This window comes from Nelumbo lutea, chromosome 6, assembly GCF_056320005.1.
Source record: "Nelumbo lutea isolate HS-2025 chromosome 6, American lotus-T2T, whole genome shotgun sequence".
NCBI classification, from domain to species: Eukaryota; Viridiplantae; Streptophyta; class Magnoliopsida; order Proteales; family Nelumbonaceae; genus Nelumbo; species Nelumbo lutea.
The window spans coordinates 21,675,626-21,699,075 of record NC_142689.1 but is presented as its reverse complement, the minus strand read 5'-3'; the positions used below and the strand labels follow the sequence as shown (position 1 = coordinate 21,699,075).

The 23,450-nt window shown below is 36.2% G+C and overlaps 1 protein-coding gene and 1 long non-coding RNA gene across 4 annotated transcripts; one reads left to right on the top strand and one right to left on the bottom strand.

Annotated features, from left to right (window-relative positions):
* Window positions 1-11,267: 11,267 nt before the first annotated feature.
* Window positions 11,268-16,602, top strand: LOC148847866 (uncharacterized). The gene is made up of 2 exons (XR_016100728.1): window positions 11,268-11,714; window positions 16,279-16,602. It is a non-coding gene; the product is annotated as an uncharacterized LOC148847866 (long non-coding RNA).
* Window positions 16,603-17,420: 818 nt separating this feature from the next.
* CNX7 (co-factor for nitrate, reductase and xanthine dehydrogenase 7) lies at window positions 17,421-21,504 on the bottom strand. Of its 3 annotated transcripts, XM_088949582.1 has the most exons (3): window positions 21,333-21,504; window positions 18,749-19,142; window positions 17,421-17,926 (listed from the first exon to the last, which is right to left on the bottom strand). In XM_088949582.1, exon 3 carries the CDS (start codon window positions 17,924-17,926, stop codon window positions 17,585-17,587), a length of 342 nt encoding a protein of 113 aa, XP_088805708.1. In that variant the 5' UTR covers window positions 18,749-19,142; window positions 21,333-21,504; the 3' UTR covers window positions 17,421-17,584. The 3 variants fall into 3 exon arrangements, with proteins under 3 accessions (XP_088805708.1, XP_088805707.1, XP_088805709.1); XM_088949581.1 differs by lacking the exon at window positions 18,749-19,142 and having other exon boundaries at window positions 21,333-21,502; XM_088949583.1 differs by lacking the exons at window positions 18,749-19,142; window positions 21,333-21,504 and adding an exon at window positions 20,587-20,609.
* Between the last annotated feature and the right edge of the window lie 1,946 nt (window positions 21,505-23,450).

Below are 23,450 nucleotides of genomic sequence, written 5' to 3'. Positions count from 1 at the left end.
TTACCCATTTCATAAATAAGTTTTATATTGAAAAAAAAAACCTTTAATTAAGTATTAGTTGTGAAAAGAACCAATACAAGGTGAGTCATATGGTTGATATTGACTGCAAGATTGAGAATATGGGTAATCCATTTGATCCCTATTTAGGAGGATACAGGATCTCATACAAGCAAAAATTCTATAACATACTCTAGAAGCATGGATATCTAATCGCACATTGGGAACATTTCCCCCATGAATTTAACATACTTGCCGTGTGCACAGATTTGCTTGTAAGGGATCCAGTTCATTCAGGAGAAGTTATGTCACGTAGAGTTTTTGTTGATCAATTGGTTATAGAAAATATCACCCGTTTCTTTTCATGGTAAAACATTGTGGTATTATTCACACAAATGTAAAGTGGGTGAATATTGTAAATAATAAAAAAATTAAAATGAGAATTTGCTCACAACACACAACACTATATCACAAAAAATATTAGAAGGTTTAGTTCAAACCACGTGTTTTCAACCACACCAAAGTGAGACTTTGAAAATTCACCCACACCACAGTGCTGGACATCCTCTTAATAGATGATTTGAGTAAGTGAAAAGATCTATCCATGTGACAACAATAGGTGAGCTTATTTAGGACAGCTACCAACTTCACCCCATTACAGAATTCAATTCACCATTGAGATGATGCCTAGCTTAGCCAAATAAATCAGGGATTTTTTGTTCATTTTTATTTGTTTTTATGATTTTTCTTCCGGCCTTTTCTCCTACTTGAAAGCTTCATTTCATTGCACCAATTATAAAATAACATAACAAAAGACTCCAATCAAGTGGCTGTCCTATGGTCAACACCTTTCTTTGTGAAGGATTGTCATGTACTGTTGAAAAGCAAATCTCTCTATATAAGGAGGTCTAGAAATTTTCTCCTTTTTTTATTTTTTAATCCATGTCATTTTTGAAACTATGAATCAGAAACTCTACTTTTTCCAAAAAAAAATCTTCCTAAAATCTCTCTCTCTCTCTCTCTCTCTCTCTCTCTCTCTCCCACACATTCCAATAAACTAAATAATCTAATATCCTTAGGGTTGTTCATGGGTCGGATTGGGTCGGTTTAATATATTTTTTTCAATCAACCTAACCTGGTCGGGTTACTTAAAGAGCAAACTGAAACTGACATTCTATTAAGCAAAACCGACCCAAACATAAGGGATCGGTTTAGTCAGTTTGGCATTGTTTGTGAACAACCCTATTTTGGTGTAAAATTTCATACTCAAAAAAAAAGGAAAACGATTCTAAAGTCAGAAGTAATTCCCATTTAACTAAGGTTTTATTGTCCTTTAATGTTAAAAATACGAAATTAACTAGAAAGAAGAAACTAGGATAGGGATTACCTAATTAGGGAAAGATTAGGAAATAAAAATCTAACTAACTCGATTTGGTTTGGTTTTTACAAATGAAAATCAAAACCAATCAGTGGTGAAGAAAAACCGACCAAATTGGGTTGGGTCGGGTCAGTTTGGTCAGTTTGGCATTGTTTGTAAACAACCCTAAATATCCTAAAATTTCTCCTAAACAACCTCTCCCACTTTCCCCCACTTTCTCCTAAATTATCTCTAATTTAGTAGAGAGTTTCTCTTCTAAATTATCTCTAATTGTTATTTATCTTCTCCCCCACTTTTTATCTACATCTATCTAAAGAAAATTTGAATTAAAAAGTTTAAGAATTATTTGAATATTCTAACAAAATGATATAATAACTTTAAAATTTTATTAAAAAGACAAAGAAGTAATTATAATTGATTTAATAATATTCATATTATTAATAATTATATAATTTTACAAAACTCATCATGAAATTATGTACAAACAATATAAATTATTCTTTTTTAGATTATTCATTCTAAATGTTATTCAAGTAATAAAAATCTAACATTCAAAATGAAATATTATTTAAATATTTCAATAACTAAATATCTTAAATAACAAATATTAAAATGAATGTTTTAAATCAATTGATAATATATTTCAAATATTTACTGAATAACTTTCAATTATAATACATAGATTAAGATTTTAAATATTTAGTTAAATAACTAAATATTTAAAAAAAGGAAATATTTAGCATAACTAGAATTTAAATAGTTAAAATAATAAAATTATGTATTAATAGTACTATAATTTTATGGATTATTAAATTCAACAAGTAATTAATATTTTAAAATTTCAATAATGATATTATTTTAATAAATATGTAATACTGTGAACAACTAATTTCATTTATACCAATTAATAATTCTAGAAAATAACTTTCAAAAAAATTAATGTATTAATAATAATTTTAAAACTTAATTGTTTTGTTATTTAACAGAAAATTTTCAATAATTATTGGAATTTAAATTATTTTTATTATCTTTTTAAATTTAATTTAATACATATTTTTTCTATAATTTTTTAATAATTATTGGAGATTAAACTATTGTTCATGGGTTGGTTCAGTTTAGTTGTAAGTTGTTTGGCCAACCAAGTTGACTTGATTAGGTTGGGGAATTGGTCACTCAGGTTATATCGGTTTTGGTCAAATGTCGGTTTGGTCAGTCGGTTCAAAAGATTTAAAATTAGAAAATGAAATTTAAAAATTAAGTTTAAATTTTTTTAAAAATTATAATGTCATTATTAAAAAAATTAAAAAAATAAATTTATGATATAAAATATTTTAACCTAGAAAATATTGGAAATTTCCAACTTTCCTATATTAAAAAATATATCTAAAATATAAAATATTAATATATATTTATAGTCAGGTCATTCGATTTTAGTTAGTTTACAAATTGCCAAAGAGAAACTATTCCAACCCATTCGGGTTAGGAAATTGTTGAACCATAGACGAGTGGAAATACTAGAAACCGGGTTGTTAGTTTCATTAGTTTGATTAGGAATGACAATGGGGTGGGGTGGGGACTATCAAAAGCTAGTCTATGTTTTGTGAAATAAAGGAGAAAAAGACAACAACAAGTTTGTGGGTGTATCCAATGTGGAGCACCCTAGAAGAGAACTTTATATTAAAAAAGTTAAAAGGACCAAATTGTCCTTAGAGTACAAGAGAGGATAGTTTACAAGAAGAAAATAAAATGCAATAAGATGTAAATTATAGAAACAGCCCTCTCGACTAACTCTCTTTATCTCTACCCTCCCCCTCAAACTAATAATTAGGAGTCAACATTAGTTTGTCTATAAGGAATAAGTGTTGTACCCGTGTCATAGCTTTTGGCAAGAGATCCACAAGTTGGAGCCCAAAGGATACATGGGGAAGAGAAATAGTACCATATTGAAGAAGATTGTGACTAAAGTAGCGATCAAATTCAATGTGCTTTGTCCATTGAAAATAGGATTGGAGGCAATTTTGATAGCACTGACAGTATCTGCAAAGGGAGGAACTGATGGCAGTGGCTCCTAGAGTATATGATATAGCAAAGTCTCGAGTAATATAATTTCACTACATATGGAGGACATGGTTCTAGGGTGATCATTATTTGGTTAAAATCGAATTGAAAATTTTGGTTTCAGTTTTGCAAAATTTCGGTTTTAGTTTTAATTTTCAGGTTTAGAAATTCAGTTAATCGAAAAAACTGAATTAGCCAAACTTTATTAACTATTATATATATATATATATATATATAAACATATAATACGTATATGATATGTATAAAATAGATTATATTGTATTATATTATTTAAAATATATAATTTATTATATACATTGTATAATATATATTTTTAATATATAATATATATTATATATTAAAATATACACTACAATATATATTAAAATATATATAGTGTTGAAATTTGGTTTTAACCAAAATAACCAAAAACTGAACAAAAAATTTTGGTTTATTCAGTTTGGTTTTAAACCGAATAAACCATTTTCTCACCCCTAAATGGCTCTATATTCAGCTTTAATAGAAGATTTCGAAACTGTAGATTGTTTCTTACACTTCCAGGCAATGAGAAAGTTACCAAGGAAAATACACCACCCCATAGCGCAATCAAAATCGGCATAGGCAGTAATGCTGGTAGAGGAGGAGGAGGAGAAGTATAAGCCATGAGATAGGGTTCCCCTTAGATTCCTAATAATTTGATGAACTGCAAACATGTGGGGTTGTCGTGGAGATGAGACAAACTGGCTCGCTATCTAGACTACATATGAGATGTCTGTGAATCATCATGAGATATATTAAGTTGTCCACCAATTGTCGGTACAGAGTAGGACCCTTAAGAGGAGGGTCTTCATCATTGCTTAATTTCAAGTTAACCTCCAAGGGAGTATAAACAGTCTTGGAGTCATTGAGATTTGCCAATTTGACAAGATTTATTGCTGGTTAACAAAATAGCCATGGGAATTACGATTGACCCCAAGCCCCAAGAAGTAGGTTAAGCGGCCTAAATCTTTCATCTTAAAGGAGTCACTAAGGAGTATTTTAAGATAAGCGATTCCCTCCACATCATTCCCTATAATAATTATGTCATCAACATGTAGGAGGAGAAGAGTCATGCCCTGATTCCGATGCAAAGTGAAAAGAGAGTGATCGGAAGAGCTTTAAATAAATCCTGCATCATTGATCACAGATCTGAATCTCTCAAAATAGGTTCTGGGTGCTTGCTTCAGGCCATACAGAGACTTCTTGAGGCAATAGACAAGTTGAGGATCAATGCCATATCCAAGGGAGATTTCATATAGACAATTTCCTTTAATTCTCCATGAAGGAAAGCATTTTTCACATCCATCAGATGAATTGTCCAGTCTCTAATTGCAGAGATGGCTAATAGGATTCTGACTATAGTCACTTTTGCGACAAGAGCAAATGTCTCCTCATAGTGTATCCCATATTCCTATTTATAGCATTGTGTAACAAGTCTAGCCTTGTACCTATTTAGACTTCCATCTGACTTCAAATTTACTGAGTAAACCCAACAACTTCCAATGAGAAAGGCTTTAGGAGGAGACTTGACCAATTCCTAGGTGCCATTCTCAAGAAGAGCTCGGATCTCAGAGTCCATGGCATCTTAGTCTTGGGAATGTCTATCGTGGATAAATAGCCGAAAAGGAACTATGGTCTAAGGAGTAACCATAGCAGTTAGGAGGGCAAATAATTCTAGAAGAGCAGTGCAATGTGGATGCATTGGGTTCAAGTGGTGGGTTATAAGAATGTACAGAGATGAATGGTGTAACTGAATCAGCAACTGATGTTGGAGAACGCGAAGGGGGCATAGGAACTGATGTAAACTTTTGCCTTCTGAAATAGGTATGAAGTTGTTGCACAAGTGATGTCGGAGCATTTGGAGGATTTGTGAAATCAAAATTGTGCAACAAAGAGATAGAAAGAGTAGAAATTCAACAATATGCTCAAAGAAAGATATGTGCTCAAGAAAAATGGCATTATAGGAGATCCTAATACGATGAGCTTTGGGATCATAACACAAGATCCATTGTGGTTAGGGTTATATCCCATAAAAGCACATAATGCTGCCTATGCAATCAACTTGGTGCGTTCATGAGGTGGAAGATGAAGAAAACAAACACAACCAAAAACTTTGAGTGTGCATAAGTTAGGAGGCTTGTGAAACAGGGACTGAAATGGAGAGGTATTATTCAAAACAGAAGAGGGAAGAAGATTTATTAGATACACGGTAGTACTGGCCGCATCCACCCAAAACCAAGAGGGAACATGAGACTCTTGTAGAAGGGTTCGAACTACACTTACGATGTGTCTATTCTTTCTTTCTGCTACTCCATTTTGTTGTGGAGTACTAGGATAGGATTTTTGAGATTGGATTCCTTGTTCTTTCAAATAAGCCTGAAAATCCCCATCAAAGTACTTTCCCCCTGAATCAGAGCATAAGATACATATTTTTTTCCTTCGAATTGGGTGGCAACATAGGCTTGGAAAAATTTAAATTTATGATAGACTTTAGATTTCTTACGAAGGAAATAAATCCAAGTAAAATGAGTATAGTCATCAATGAAAGTAACAAAATACTTGAACCCCAATCTAGAAGTAACTGAAACTACCAAACATCACTATGCATCAAATAAAAAGGTATTATTGCATGCTAAGAAGAATAAGGAAAGGCTAAAATATGACTTTTTCTCAAACAACAAGTACTCAAGATTTATTAACATTCTTAAAAGAAGCAGTAACATTAGGTAAACTATTAGAAGCAAACAAATAATCAAGTTTCTTAGTAAAAGGATGACCAAGGCATCTATGCCACAAGTTCTAGTCATTATTACAATTAAAAAGGTTCAAAACTAGATGTAGTAAAAAGTAAACAAGAAGGAGAAACTAAATCAACTTTCTTCTCAAACTCTAGAGCAAACAATTGATCAACAAAATTACCATCTTTTGTTGTTAATTTGGGAACAATAGAATTACCATCTTCTATATCAAATAACAATTAGAGGAAAACAAAACAGTATTACTGATGTAACCGTTTTCGGCCACGTACCAATGTTTTGTGATGTAAAATTTTTTGGCTAAGTACCTCGTTATTTGACCCGGTGGTGGCGTGCCTTAGTGATGAGCTACTTGGTGGTGAACTTCCTATTGGCAAACTGGTCGGTGGAGAACTGCCTGGGGGTGAACTGCCTGGTGGCGAACTGCCTAGTGGCGAACTGTCTGGTGGCAAACTGCCTGGTGGCGAGCTCCCTGGTGGCGAGCTGCCTGGTGGTGAACTGCTTGGTGGCGAACTGCCTGGTGGCGAACTGCCTAGTGGCGAACTGCCCGGTGGTGAGCTGCTCGGTGGTGAACTGCCTGGTGGCAAATTGCCTGGTGGCGAACTGCTTGGTGGCGAATTGCCTGGTGGCGAACTGCCTGGTGGCGAACTGCCTAGTGGCGAACTGCTCGGTGGCAAACTGCATACTAGGCGGCCGGTGACTTAGAGAATGTTGGAGCTCCCTGGTGCGGCGCAATCCGACTGCCCTCAGCATGAGGTGGTCTTCTTTCCTTTGTAGGCAACGAGAGCTGAGGGACCTGTGAGAACTTCATCTTTTCCTCCTCTTTGTAGGTGGCGGGAGCTGAGGTACCTCCGAGAACTCCATCTTATCTCCTCTTTGTAGGCGGCGGGAGCTGAAGGACCTGCGAGAACTGAATCAGAGGTCCCAGGGGTATTTTCCCGGTGGGGGCTCTCCGACGCTTAAGTTAGCACTCTTATTATAGAGAGCTTTGAAGATAATATGAGAGAGCTAGAGAGCATGGTTACTTCCCTTTTTTCATCCCCCTCCCCTTTGGGGGGTGAGGTCTTGATATACCGGAGTCCTCGCGGGTTAGGCGGGTGAAAAGCCTCCAAACGGTAAGACTCGTCGCATCCTGTCAGAACCGTGGTACGGTGGTGAACTCCTTGAGGTCGTTAGGCTGGCGCTTGTGTCAAGCGGCCAGGTCGGTGCCTGGGCCGGGTTGTTAGGGGGGCGCCTGCGTCAGTCGGCGGGTCAGTGTCTAGGCCAGGTCATCAGGTCGGCGCCTGTGTTAGTCGGTGGGTCAATGTCTAGACCAGGTCGTCAAGCTGGCACCTGTGTCAGTTGGCGGGTCAGTGTCTAGGCCGGGTTTGTCGGTGGGCGCCTTATGGGCGGCTTGGCCGGATCATGCACTAAGCTGGTCCAGGTCAGCCAGGTCGCGCAGGTCGTGTGTGCCGCGTAGGTCGCGCCAAGCCGGCTAGACTGGTGCCGGGTGGGTCACCAACTTCGTAAGTTTGTTGGCTGGGTGTTTTCCTAGTTGTCACGAGGTGCCACGTGTCACAATTTCATTGGAGGGCCAAATCTGCCCTCATCAATTACCATCTTCCAAAAGTTGGCCAACATAAATCAAATTAGTTTTAATTTGGGAGCAAATAAGGTCTTGGGTAAGTGAAAAGTAAGATGATTTCCCCATTTGTAGTGATAATGTGTTGATTGGAAAGATGGGGTTTAGGAGACTGACCAACAGATGCTCTCGTAATGTGATTAGAGGCTCCAGAGTCTATAATCTAAAGGTGGTTTACTTGAGAAAGGACAGGAGGTAGAAGACTTACCGAACATGCCAATAGCTGAGAAAGTGGAAGAGAAAGCCGAGGACATGAGCTACCAAATCTTATCTTCAGAAATACCACCAGAAGAGTTATTATGTGAAGTCATTGATGTAATGGTAGATGAGGCATTTGAATTCTCCATGGTTGTTTGATAGGCTTTGTAAGACCCTTTCTTCTAATTAGATCAATTTTTCTTTGGTGGCCGAGTTGGAGATTCTATAATAATATGTCATTGCTATTTGCAATACGTGCATGTGCTCTTTTTCTTACATTGTAAGACAACATGCCTGAACTCCTTGCATTCATACTGAATTCGGGAGAAATCCTTCTTTCCTTTTGTTTTGGTTGCTAGGAAAACAACATCAATATTGAGTCTTCCCATCAAGAGTGGTCTGTGTAGCAAGTCTGGTTTCAACTCTCAGAATTTCCCCAAGAATGGTATCTAAATTAATCAAGAAGAGTCCCTCGACTTAGGATATTAGACATGACAACTTCAAACTTAGGTTTGACATGCATTAAGAAATGCATAAGATTCCTTCTATCAAAGTGTTTCTTCATATACCTCACATAACAATTTGATGGATTATTTCCCATGTGTACTAATTTATATTCTATCCAGAGGTTAATAAACCTTGCATAGTACTCCTGGACCTTTCTCTTTCCCTGATAATATGAGAAGATATCAACCTATATTTGGTATTGCCTAGAGATGTTTAAATGCTGATATACCTTCTCAAGATATTCATACATCTTATAAGCTGTTCTATAATCTCGCATAGGAATGGCAATTTCAGCCTCAAAAGATTTGAGGATTCAAGATGCAATTTTGCATTATCAAATTTCCATTGATTTAAGGCCTTAACATTTGAGTCATCAGGTTTAATTACAGTCCCGTTTTAAGTAGACCCAAAGGCCCTTTTCACAAGGCATAGTTCGATCCATTGAACTTAACAGGGAGGACATCTACTCTTTTCGAAGCCATTATTAAACAAAAAAAAAATACTGATTTCCAAGATTTATATCAGAAACTGAAGAAGAGATGATAATAGAGATGTACCTTTCGATCAGATGTCCAGAAAAGGAAACTATCACAATATGTTGAACCAAGAGAATGATAAAACCCTTCTTAAACCAAACCAATTTCAACCTAGCTGAAGAGGATCACAAGAACTCCTTTGGGTGACACTAGATCTAGGGTTTCAAGTAAATCTGATGTCTCCAAGTGCAGATCAAAGAGAAAAGATGAAGATAATGGCACAAACTTCCAAATTTCAGATCTGTCAAGGTCTGATCGAAACAACCTTGAGAGAGAAAAATCTAGGGCACAAAACAGTTCCCAAGTATTGTTAGGAAGACCCCATAATGCAAAAAAAGAAAAAAAAAGAAAGAAGAGACAAAGAGGTAAGCTTAGTAGTTCAGATTGTGACCTGCTCTAATACCATGTCAGAGGCTAGTCTTGGTTTTGTAAAACAGAGGAGAAAAAGACAACAACAAGTTTGTGGGTGTGTCCAATGTGGAGCATGACACCCTAGAAGAGAACTTTATATTAAAAAAGGTAAAAGGACCAAATTGTCCTTAGAGTACAAGAGAGGATAGTTTACAAGAAGAAAATAAAATACAACAAGATGTAAATTATAGAAATAACCCTCTCAACTAACTCTCTTTATCTCTAAAGGGACAAGGAGCCTCTCCCCCCAATCCTCGTGATTCTTTATAATGTCAACCATTATGTTTTTGTTTTTATTTTATTTAAAAATTAAAAATAAAATAATTAAAATTTACAATCATATTAGAAAAGATTCAAACATATTCAATCATATATTTAAAAATATTAACATATAGATGTATGTATACATATTAAAAATATTCCCCCTTGCGGGGCAATGAGTGCTCTCCCCATCCCCGAGTCGTCTCCACCTATGGGGATGAAAAATTTCCCCATCTCTGTCCCCGTAGGGGAAAATTCATCCCTATCCCTGCTCCATTTGGGGCAGATCCCCACGGGGATTGGGGAAATGGGAAAAATTGCCATCCCTAAGTTTGATAAACAACTCTATCTAAAATTAATTATTGTTATTTTTGTATTATAAAAAGTAGTATATAAAATATAAATGATTATTAATTATTATATAAAACAATTGTATACACTTACATGCTTCTATTATTTATCTTTAACTTAACAAATCCTATGCATCGCATGGGTATGTTATGGGCCCGGGTCTGCAAAAGGGTACCCGCTAGTTAAAATTGAAAATTAAGAAAGTTGGTGGATAAATTATAAATTACCACCCTCTACTTTGGGGTAGTGACACTTAGCTCTCAAACTTGCATTTGCAACAAAAACCATCCAAAACTTTCAAATTCTAGCTTTGTCCCTGGCATTTGCATTCCATCAATTAACTTAAAAAAAAGATTCTAATGTGACTTTAAACATTTCTAAAACCTCACATTGCAAATTGAAAATCCATTAAACAAAAAATTTGAATAAATTTAATCAAAAGGAAAAACTGAAAATACCAATTTTACCCCTAACAAGCACAAGCATCCACTCTATTTGGTTCGATTTGGTTAATTTTGTTTTTTTTTACAATGAATGTATTAAGGGCAATTTGGAATAAACAATCATAGACTATGCCCTTAACATTTTCCACTCAGTTTCGGTGATCGTATTATTATTTTCAGATGTCAAAACAAATATTTTTTAGTGAAATGAAAACTATAAAATAGGTTTGAATAAATCCAGGAAACTATAGGGATACTTTAGTAAATGACCATATTTTCTTTTTTATTGCACCAAATTTGAATGGACATTTTAATAATTTTACCTAAATTGAAGAGGGTCTTTATCGCAAATGGAAGTTTGGGCCCTTTGGGGTTAAGTATCCCTACACAAAGTACACGTGATTAAGTGATCAAGGCACTATGTGATTTATCTAAAAATGATGAAGTGAAGGAGGGGAGGGAGGGAAGAAGAGAAAGGGGTAAGGGGGATAGCTGAAAGATGACTCCGGATCTGCTGCTCACCAACTCTACCCACATCTACTTACATGAAAATATCTCTCCTGTATAATACTAGGAAGGAGATGAGATATTCTCTATGTGTGACTGCCATGTTATATAAGCAAACGTGGTAGGAGATCCGTACTCTGTTTGAAATCAAAATATATATTTTTTTCGTCCTTCTTTTGTAATTTATTTTTTACGTTGATGAGGAAAAAACTTTCCCTCTGGATTCGTGCAGTGCTCGCTCCTTTCCGGAAAATGGAAGCCGGCCTGCGTTGCTAAACCCTCTTCTCCTCCTCACAAATGACAAAACCACAGAAGACACAATGGAATAGAGCCGGTCTCAGACACACCCAACACACCAAAACAGTAGAGCTATGACTTATGAATGTGGGTTTGTTTCTTCCGTCTTCTTGGCGCGTGAATCTCTTAGAGAAGCCAAATCTTGACTGAAGAAGGCCTGAGAAGTCCTTTTTTTTTTCTCCGTCTCTGTCTGTCTGTCTTTCTTTAAAGAAGAAAGCTGGGTTCGAGAATGTTTCCTGGAACTCGAACTCGGGCTTTTGTTGAACATGCCTTCGTCATCTCCTTCACCAGGTCCTCTCTTGCTGCTCTTCACAATGAAGGGCAGCTCCCAGAAAGTTGGTTTGTGTCACCAAGGTATCATAAGATCATTACGTTTTCTTTTTTTTTTTTTTTTTTTTTTCTCTCTTGGGGTTCATTCATTTAGCTAAAGGAATAAGAGTCCTTGCTTTGGTTGTTTACTAGGGAGGGATTCTGCATATAACCAATAGAGAAATGCTTGTTTTCTTATATTCTTGTGTTTTTTCTTTTCCTTTTCTCAATGATGCTGCGTATGTAAATCCTGGTTAAGATGCTGGGTTCAATGTTTAAGCTCTGGAAATGATTAATAACAAACTACATTGTCTGAGACTTTTCATTTTGAGAGTTGTTCATTTGTTTATCCTGTTTGTCTGATTCTTATACGGTGAGTTTAGGTCAGACTTCGTTTTTTCGTTATGCTCATCTACTCTCCCACATGGGTCTTGACTGTTCTGCTTAATTAGACTACCTTTGATATGTCAATGTTGTAAGTGTTTTCTTGTAACTGTGGTGATGGTTAAATGTGAATTTGCTGAGAGCTTTTTGGGCCTTCTTACGAGGGGTTTTGGACCTATCATCATGTGATGGATGGGAGATGAACAATTTTTTGGCATCCTTAAGACTTGATTGGGATTGTATTTGGGGTCTAGATGATGGCTGTTGAGTAGTCTTGGATGCTGATACTTGGGCATATTAACCTTTATAAAAGAAGGTTTAATGATATTATATGGAAATGCCTCTCTTTGCAGGTAATTACTTATAGTTGCAGTTAGCTTGTGAGTTAAATCTATCATGCTATGACCAATCCAAACTGTACTGGGCAGAGGATCCTCTGGGTCAGCCATGTGCACTCCCCTAGTAACCCAGTCCATGTTAGCTCCATACCCCAATAAAGCTCCAATACCAAGATGAAAGATGAGTCATTCATCAAAAAAAGATGAAAGATGAGTCTACAAGGAAAAAAGAACAATTAGTAGATTCTTAGGATTTTGGGTGTGCAAAAGGACCAACTGAAACAAGGTCTGAAGTCTGTTAGAATTCCTAACAGAAATAAAAAGATCAACTAACCTTAATAGACCCCCAACCCTTGTGCACGTCTGGCATGATTGGGGATTGGGGCATGAGTTAGGTTGGATCTGGGCCAGATCTTACTGAATTTAGGTTCATACTTGAATAGCCAAATCTCTTACTCCATCTGACTTGGATCTAATAGATGTGGAATATATTCAATCTTTTCTTGATTTGGGCGGAGTCCAGATGGATTTTTAAGGGAAAATGCATGTTGTCTAGATCTGGCCTGAATTTTGTTTTATTTCCGGTCCATTTTCAGAAGATATGCTTCCTTTTGAATATGAACAACAATCACTTTGATGATACAAAACAAACCTACTAAATAAGGGTCTGGAATGGGTGGATCTTTGTTTGACCTGCCTGCTTCATTATATGCAGTATGCACTATTACCCAGACGCTTTCCAAAACAGAAATCCTAGGCACCTCATTCACCAGATTTCCTGCAACCGGAAGATTGGCGCTGAAAATGCTGACTGAATCTCCACGACTTCAGAACTCAGGCTGGGATGTGGACCCCACAGAACAAGCAGATCATGAGAAGAACTGAATCTTCATTCATGTCTTCTGCTCTTCTTGGCTCATACCCAATTATACACTTTTCTGTTCCAGCCTGCTGCATGAAACAACACAAAAGGAAATACCAAGGCAATTACCATTACCAGTCTCTGCAGTACAGCATTCTCAATAGCCCACGTTCTCAAATTTGGTGTTCTTCATCAACCATTAAATTATTGCAAAGGGGGTAGGGTAGTGTCAATTGTTTCCAGCTACAAAGTTTCCTGGTTGAGGTTATAAATCTGATAATTAGCAAGGAAAACCTGAGAAGCTTTATAAGTGTGTATTCTCTTAAGCAATCCAATGTGATCCTTTGTCCTCCCAAGAGCACCCCTACACTAAGTTAGATTGATGAACCCTATGTTCTCAATGTCCCTAACTTTTCTGCAAACCTCAATTAGAATTTAGAAGTAAGTTTTCCTGGTTGGAAGCTTTATTGCTCATTCTACTTTCTGCTTTCTCTTTGAGCAGATTCTCCTCTTTAAATTAAACCAGGTTTAACCCATATGTAGAGGATGACTGTTTAGAAGTGCCTCAGAAGTGCATTTGACAACTTTTCTAAGCACATCTAGTGTTTTAAAAGGCGTGCCTAGGTTCACAGCCACAGGTGAGGCTTATTTAGTGTTCCTCTATGTTTGGTTGCAATGCAATTTTATTTGTACTAGTACAGATGTATGGGAGTGCAAGTGAAAAAGAATGCAAATTTTAGTTTAATTTTGTTTTGAATTTTACTTTATTCTGCTTTAGGTCTTATTTTACTTCACTTTTAATGCAACAAAACAAATTAAGGTAAAATTTGAAACAAAAATAAATCAAAAGTTGCACCCAAATCATTTGCACTACCATTGTTTTGCATCACTGCAAATGAATTTGCACTGCAACCAAACAACAGCGTCACGGTCCTCACCTGGCTTTTTGCCACAAGTGAGGCTCATTTTGATTGCTGCTGATCATAAAATTGAAAATCTACCTCGAACTTGATGTTTAATAGGTAATTGGGTAATTGAACGGTTTAGCTTATGTAGAACATCAACATGCAAGGCTACAGGCATATTGTCTCAATAACACAATGATCTAACCAATTCAACTAATAAACTTTTTGAAATATTTTATTTTTTTCAGCTTTTAGATTTCTATATTCTTATATGTTAAGTTTTTCTTTTGATTTTTCATTTTTTTTTTAATTTTATAAATGGCACCTTAGTTTGTTCGCGCCTCACCTTGTACAGTCTCTAGGAACCCCTTGTGTCTTAGTTGTGCTTCTTGCTTCTAAAACGCAGAGTGCATCCAGTTTCATGTCTAAAGAGCATTTCACAATTCTCTAAAACTATATACAATTTCATTTTGGAAGACTATGAAATTGGATGTGCAAATATGGTTCTCCTTTCTTTGTGGCATTTGAAACCTATGAACTGCTTCCTAAAAGAGCATGTTGTTTGCAAGGTGCCTTAAGAATGTGGGAGAATGGAGTCACATGGATCTTATGTTTTAGAAAATGTCATCACCTAATTCTGGTCCTGTTTATATGGGTTCTTGGGAGGTGTCACTGGATACAGACCTAACCTCTTAATGTTTTGTATGAAATGACTTATCTGTGAGGACCTCAGTTACCTGAGTCCTAGACCTCAAGATACAGAATTGAGGCTTAGATCTTGACTTATTTTCCTATGTGATGACTTGAGGCAATTTCCTTCTATATACAAACAATAAGACATGGGAGGGCAGTCAGACCAGTAGGATTATTTCTTATTCAGACGTAATTATTTTGAGCTATAGGAAATTGGCAATTCTTTAGACTGAGATAGGATTCGCTGGGTTGAAAATTGCCTAACCCTAATTTTTGTATATGAATTGTTTTGTCCCCTCTCTGTTTATTTCCTGACTGCTTGTTATCAGTCAGGGAACAACTTTGGTCGGGTTCATGTTAATGCCTCAATACTTAGCGGATTAGAATGGATTCAGAATGTTTGTAACCTGACTTGTCTTGGAAAACGAGTCTAACATGAGAAGTGGAACCATCAATCAGTGAAATTCTTAGCGGATTGGTATTTAATAAACCCTGCTTTGCGTCTTTGCCAAAAGATTAGCTGCCATATTTTCTGAGAAAATGATATTGACAGCCTCAAGGCATTTCTTTTTACTGCTTGGCAAATAGTAAAAGATTAAGCCTGACATTATTTTGTCAAGTAAAAGTTTGAACTGCAACTGAAATATCTATAGTGGATGAATCATCATTATTAAGGGTGTCAATGGACCAGTTTTGGATTGGACCCGTCAAAACCAAAATCAATTTGGACGGATCAACCAGACTTATTGAATTGGACTAATTTAGACTTAACGGCCCAAAATATTTATTGAATTGGATTGGACCTGGTCGAAAATGGTCTGAAATATTTATTGGATCAGATTGGACCAAATCCAGTCCAATTGACACCTCTATTCGTCGTCATCATCATCTAAGCCTTATCCCAGCTAAAATATTGATGAAAAATTCATTGAATTACTTTAGGCACTTGCAAATGCAAGAATACACCAGTTACCATGGCAGATATCATCATGAACCAATAACACTTGGCACTTGTATAGTCATGTAGAAAAAGTCCCTCTAGGCAAATTATGGGTTTCATCTTTCACTACAAATTTTGTCATGATTTTACTGGTGCAAAAGAAATAATGCATATTCTGCTGTATGTACTTTATGTTAATGTATGCCTTTTCATCTTCCATTTGGGTTCTGCCTAATAGCGTTACTAGAGATCCATGAAACATATCATGAAATTCAGTGACTACTATTAGCTATTGTGCAAAATAGGTCTTTTATAATATGCATGGTGCTATTTTTTTGTCCTTAAGTTTGCAGTAATGCCTTATGGTCATTCGTGCTTCGAGATTATGTTTTTTTGTCCTTAGATTCAGTGAAACATATCATGGTGCTATTTTTTTGTCCTTAAAACTTACCTGAACTCACTACTTGCACCCATTTCTTGTTGCTAGGTTCAGAGATTATGGTCATTCGTGCTTCGAGGGTTTTTTGTTCCATCAACATTATGCATGAAGTAGTATCATACCCATTTTAGTACTATGGGATTATATGAACTGGTAACTACATCATGTTTGAGGGAATGAAGCCACCGGTCCGCTTAGATGTTTGTATCATCCATAACAATTCCAGTAATGAATTTGGTTATTTTGAAATTCTTTAGATCGTCGACTTTTTTTCTTGTTTGTCCGTTTCCTTATACCTGTATCTGCTAACATACTCGAAATGTTCTGTATATTAACGTGATCCCAGTGAGCATTACTCTTTTCCCCTATCAACCATCCATGGGAAATTTATAATTGCTGAAAAAAATTATATTGCAGATTGCAGATTGCATTGAACAATGGAAAGGGTTCATTATTATGACAGACCCGCATTTCCCATTATTGTTATACTACAATAACAATCCTAATTGACAGATTAGTATGACTGTTTCTAATCTCCTACCAATACCATTCCATCAGATTTCCAATACACAACGCGAATTTCTGTTGTTTTTACGATTTTTTTTCTATTTTTGATCTCCATTTTGATATTACTCTTTTATCAATATCTCATTTTATATGCCAACTTTTGGTTTGTCATAATTTTCTCACTCCTAGTGCCAGTCTCAGTATTCCACCAAGTTTGTTTACCAATTATCTGGTGTCAATTCAGCGCTCAACAAAGGTTTTCTTAATCTTGAGTCTTGACTTCATGTCCCATTGCCAGCCTTGGTATTTTACGTCTGCTGATCGCAATGAAACTGTCATTTACCACTTAATGGTAAAGGTCTTGTGGTTTCTGTGGTGGCAATGGCTCCAGCGATGATGTTTCCCTCTGTAGTCTTCGCGCTATTGTACTTCTCACCATAGTTCTGTACTTTTGCAGAGTTACAGTCAAGAGTATTATCCAACTAACAGGAAATATGAATGCAACTATGCAAGGCATCATCCTGCTAGACTAAATATAATGTGAATCCTCAATTTCACCAAGGCAACTGCAAAAATAAAATCTAAACCAATCTGACGAATAGACCTCAACCCCCCAAAACCTCATCACGAAGTATGGATGTGCATGGAGTTGAAAGCTCAGAACTACAATCGGGAGAGAATGGTTTTCTGTGATGCCAAACTAGCACCACGTCTAATTTTCCAAATGCAGCTAATTATTGGTACAAGTTCAACAAATTCTAGTACACCCAATTGAATTAAAGCCCAATTGTTATTTTCTTTTCTTCTTTATTATATATTTATGTTTGTTCTTCTAGACATACATTCTTTAGCCTCCGCTAATTGGAGGAATGATGGCCAATTCATCTTTGTCACGAACCAATGAAGACTCGGATGTGTATTCCTCATTTAGAGCTAGAACCATGCATCCACGGATCTCTTCCAAGCGTGGAAACTTGGCAATGAGCAGATTCAAACAGTCATGGGCTGTACTACCAGTGGAGACTTCCAGAGAGATGCCTGTTAGGCCAGTAAGGTCTCGAGCTCTTGCAAAGAACAAAACCTTAATGCTAAGCAGTGAGTCGTCACTTGCCTTGGGTAAGATGTTTGCTTGTTGGGTCTCAACCTCTCCTCCCTGTTCTCCCATAGTGGAAAGTCCTCCCACGGACATCTAATGAAATGAGAGAGTGAAATTGGATTCAGTTATGGTAAACAAAGATGGCATTTTCATTTTGGTTTCAGAACACCCTCAATCAGTATGCAACGTAAGGGGAGCCTATCTAACAGCAAAACATAAATGTTGCAAGTTGCAACTGAAATGGGGCTACATCTCGTTGGCCAAGGGAGGTCATAGAGCCATGACACCTTGATACCTGTACATGTTACACGATGTCTACCCAGTATGACATGGGGTACTGCATGTGGCACTTCAGGAGTATTCTTTATAGCATGGATATTTCTAAAAATATAAAATGACATTTATTAACAAATCATGCTATACAAAATTTCCAACATAGAGTACTAAGTTTTGAAATATATAAATATTGAGCAATGACATTAGTTCCAACAACTTGGTAAAAGCATGATATAAGCATATATGTATATACATATATATTGGTAAAAGCATGCATATTAGGAGGCAGCTCTATACCTACATCCATATCTGGTATATATTTGGGCATCATAACCATCGAGACAAGGTTGAAGGCAATATACAAAGAATGACTCCTCTCCCTTAAATGGCTACATATGCCTATGTAGAAAAGGTTATGGACCACATGAAGTAACTTCTCCTTGACACTAAAATGGCCTTCTTATCATTCTAGTGTTTTATTCCCAAGCCCCAGCATCTATCCATATCAACCCAACCAACAATCCCTGTTAAAGTACACATTCTAACTTAGTATTCCAGTCTGGAGTAGATCCCTCTAATTTCATACTAATAATGAGTTCCCTTCTGTCTATCAAATCACTCAACTCAACAAAGCCTTACCTTATTCCAGCTATATAGGATCTGCTACACGAATCTTTTCCACCGTGGAAATGCCTTGTAAAAGTCAGCCTTCAATGTCATTGTTTCTAGAAATTTTCTATGCACAACAGCACCATAAAATCCCTCCCACAATAAGGAATCAGGAACTGTACACCCTTCATCTATGATCCTTAAATAATCAAGTTTAGCTCTGGTATCACTTTAACAAATCCAGGGTATTTATTGTCCATAATGAGTACGCTAGCTCTATCTTTCAATTTTCTATCCTCTGTTCAAGAAGGCCCCCAGTTCCTCAGCTGCACCTCGAGGTGGATTTAGTTGTCTTACATGAGACTGAAGATATTCCTCACTCCTTGGAATGGCACAGCAAAATTTACTCATTCATTCTGCCTCCCTGTCCAGATGAAGTGCTCTTTATCAATATCATCTATTGCCCTTCATCCCAGTTATTCATGTATTAAAGATCATTGTATGTAAGCATAACTTCGGTAAAGAGAGAATACAAGTTAAAATTCTTAGTCATAAAAATTCAATAATGTTATAGTATCAAATTAATGACCACATACAATAATTTACATGATAAATCCTTCAGAAGATCTATCACAAATTATTAACAACTCATAACTACTAAAAGAGATAAAACACTCGTATCAATTATGTTTACTAAATAGGTGCCTATACTGTTAGTTAGGAAGGGAAATCCAAGAAGTCATCTACAATTCCATAAAAGATGGACGAGTAACTACAGTAATAGGTTCAACTGCATTAAGAAAACAAGGGTAGTCGTTCTTTAACTTATAATAAATTTATTCTTTTAGGTAGTTTTTCCTAGAAACATAGCTATATCCATGAAAGCCTGACATCTACGTCCAGCCCAGTCATGTATGGTCAAATTCCAATATATTACCATGTTCCCTGCCTGGATGGTTGAAATTTGGTTTAATTAAAATGAGATTGATGCTGATATGACTAAAACAGGCTAACTTGTTCTAATGATTGGGCCATCAGGTCCGCTAGCTATCATGTTATCCAAGTTTAATCCATCTTGTAAGCACCTACTAATTAAGAAGAATCACTAACTTCTTCACAAGTTGTAAGCCTGAAAACCTGACCTTATTATTCAGTTGCTATACTCATTAGTCAGCTAACTCTGTCTACCACAGCAAAAACAAAATAGTGTTAACTTATTATCAGGGAAGGATACCCAATATTTAGATACTATATTTTGATTGGATACCCAATATTTAGATGCAACCACTGAATTTAAATCAAGTTAAAATCGAGATTAGATATATAGTGCAGGGATGAAAATGAAAATAAAAGCACATGCAAAGGATTAATGAAAATCCTAGAACTAGGATTTGGTAACAGTAGTGAGGTCAACACCACTCCTTATTTGCTATTACTGCAACTCAACCTCTATGACTTATATATTGTTACCGATGTGCATATAACACACCCTTTGGACTAAATGGAATAATTAGCAAGTATGGAGACATTAGAGGTAGAAGTTTATGTTAGGCATACACGCATTTACAATCTTAAAAGAAAATACTCCATTCAGCTGTGTTTTCCTCTATAGAGGTGCACACGTATATTTGTTTATACTTAAATAGTCCCGATATGCTTTTGGTTGTTCACCATAACAAGGACAACAATGGAGTTATACTCTTGGGCCTTATTTGAGTTTGGGATCCATGCCAAGTAGAGAACTAGAGACTTGTAGATTTATACCTAGGGCTCAAAATTTTTACAACAATTTTGGCCTATAGTTTAGTATTTGAAGGGGATATTAAAAGAAAAAAGCATGAACTTGAGAATTAACAGAAAAAACAAACCTCGAGAATCCAAGCTTACTTGTAGAAATATAAGTAGAGGTTTCGGAGTTTGTACATCCTATTGTCTTTGTTTCTCAGAGGCAAGATTCCTTCCTTTTTTTTTTCACTTGCACTCTTCCCTTTCAACTCAAGGTTACTAGAAAATTGTTCCCCACATGAAACATTTCTTGGAAATCAGTTTGGGGCATTTCCAATCTTCATTGAGTTGTTTTTTCTAACTTTCATTTTAGTTAATTTTATCCATCTAATTTAGGAGGCTTTTCTGATTGCTGGTTCATTTGTCGTTTCCCACACTCTTTCCCCTATTAACTGCTAAGGGTTAGACCTCAGACACCCGGTACTGTATCAATTGTTCTCTCCACCCTCAGAAGTAAAAAAAAAGAGAAGAAAATTAAAGAGCAGTGAGAGGAAAGAGTACATGAAAAAAGTATATATTACTGTTGTTTTCACACGATGGAGCAGATAATTGTGGCTTTAAGATAAACATCAAAAACAGACAAATCTCAGGTCTGAAACATCAATTCCACAAAGAAATGTAACAAAACCACCAAGAACTCTGAAATAACAAGGAAAAAAAGGATCAAACATATACTAAATCACTATAACTGGGGCTTTAGCTTTCACCGAATAGATGAATGGAAGACGATAGAACCAATCAAAACCAGAGTGTTGAGCAACAAACATTAAAAGCGAGTTCAACCAGAAATAGCATCACATAAAAAAGGAATCAGATTAAAATCCCATACCTTAAAAGTTAAAACCAGTTGGAGCTGATCGAACCAACTAATTCTGCAATTCGAGTCCGAGATCGCCAGAAATAGTCAATGATTGTAGCATTCTCAGTGTTCACTAATTTTTTATCTCGTTCCCAGTTTTCCCAAGCCTAGATAAACGAGAGAGTCAAAGAGAAGTTGAGAATAACAAGTAAAAACTTAAAAGCGCTGGAGTGTTGGACATGGCTGGGCCCATGGGTCAACTACCAAAGAGGGTCCAGGCTGACCCATGTTAAAAACTCGAAAGAAAAGATGGGACGATCCATTTGTCCAAGAACTAACAAGCCCAACAAGCTCCAGTTTGGTTGATTTAGGCGAAGATTTAATCCATTTGGCTAGGCACAAATTGAGATGTCAATCCAAACTCTGAAGTTCTCCAGGCTCCATAGTTTGTACTTTGTAACGCAATTTCTTTTTGCGCTAATAGAAATGCATGGGAGACTGGGAGTGTAGACGGGAAGTGCAAATTCTGATTCAATTTTGCTTCAGGTTTTATTTCATCCGCAGGCTGCAGCACAAAAAAATTAAAGGGGAATAGGGGATCCACTCTATTTCCTCCCCCACCTAATTTCTCCCATTGTTGCACCAAATTATCGGCTTTGTTTACACTTTGCAATGCAATTTCCTATGCATTAGTACACATGTGTCAGAGTGTAAATGTGAAGAATGCAAATTCTGCTCCACTCTTGCTCCTGCTTTTACTTTGCTCCAGGTTTTATTTCATTCATTTGCACGGCCAACAAAATAAGGTAAAAATTAAAAATAAATAAATAAAATATTACACTTAAAAATCATTTACAGTGTTGAAACAAACCAGGCCTAAATGAAAAATCATTGGGTCAATTAACCATATAATTTGCCTCAACTTACCAAATTTATTAATATTGACTTATTTTTCATTATATTTTTAACACAAATCATAAAAAAATTGAAGAATCTTACGTCTCCCATAGAACATCTACAAATAATGCTACAAAAAACTGTCTCCAGTCCAAAAGAAAGGCTAATAACACAAATCATAAGAAGCCAAGGGTCTTCATTTTCCTTAGGATTAGGGGTGGCAATGAACCGAACTTTTCATGAGCTGTTCGAGTTCGACTTATGAAAAGCTCAGCTCAGCTCGGTTTCGGCCGAGTTCGAGCTCGATCTTGAGCCCAATTAAGTGGCTCGATTATTAAACGAACCGAACTCGAGCCTATTAGAGCTCGGCTTGTGAGGCTCGCGAGCCGACTCGAATATATATATATATATATATATATATATATATATATATATATATATATATATATATATATATTTGATATTTAATATATATAATAAAAATATTATAATTATTAATTATTATAGTTATTAATTTTTTAAATATAAAATAAAAAAATTATATATAATTTTTATTTTTATAAAATATTTTTCTAAATATTTTAAAATATAAAACCAGCCGAGCCGAGTCGAGCTCAAACTTATGAACTCTTGACTCAAACCGAGCTCGAGCTCGAACCTTGTAGAATAGTCTCAAGCCGAGCTCGAGCCTAGTACTATTCAGCTCGGCTCGGATCGAATCCACCCCTACTTAGGATTGACAATAGGGCGGGACACCCCCTCTCCGTCCCTAGTTCGTAGCCAAAATTCCATACCCCGTCCTCAGTGGTGGGATGGGTTTGGAGCGGGGCACCTCCTCCTTGTGAGGGATGGGAATCCCTAAAAAATTTTTGCCCCAAGTCAATCACCTAAAAATACATCATAGTATTTTAGAAATTAAATTATGGAAATTTAGGAATATTTTAAACATTGGATTATGGTATCCTAAAGGTTTTAGGAATTTGAAAAAAAATTAAGGATATTTTAGAAATTAATATAAAACCTAGGCATATTTTAGTAACTTATCACTAGGTTTGAAGAATTATATGCAAACCCCGTTCTCACTCCATCTTTAGTTTGGAGAAAAAATATTTTTCCTAACCTGCCCTCTCCCCATTTAAGATCAGGGAAAGCCCACCCAATTCGAGGTGGGGTGAGACTGGCCCCGGCTTCAAGGGAAAAGTTGCCATCCCTAATTTTTCAATTCATTCTTCCACAACAAACATGTTCCTT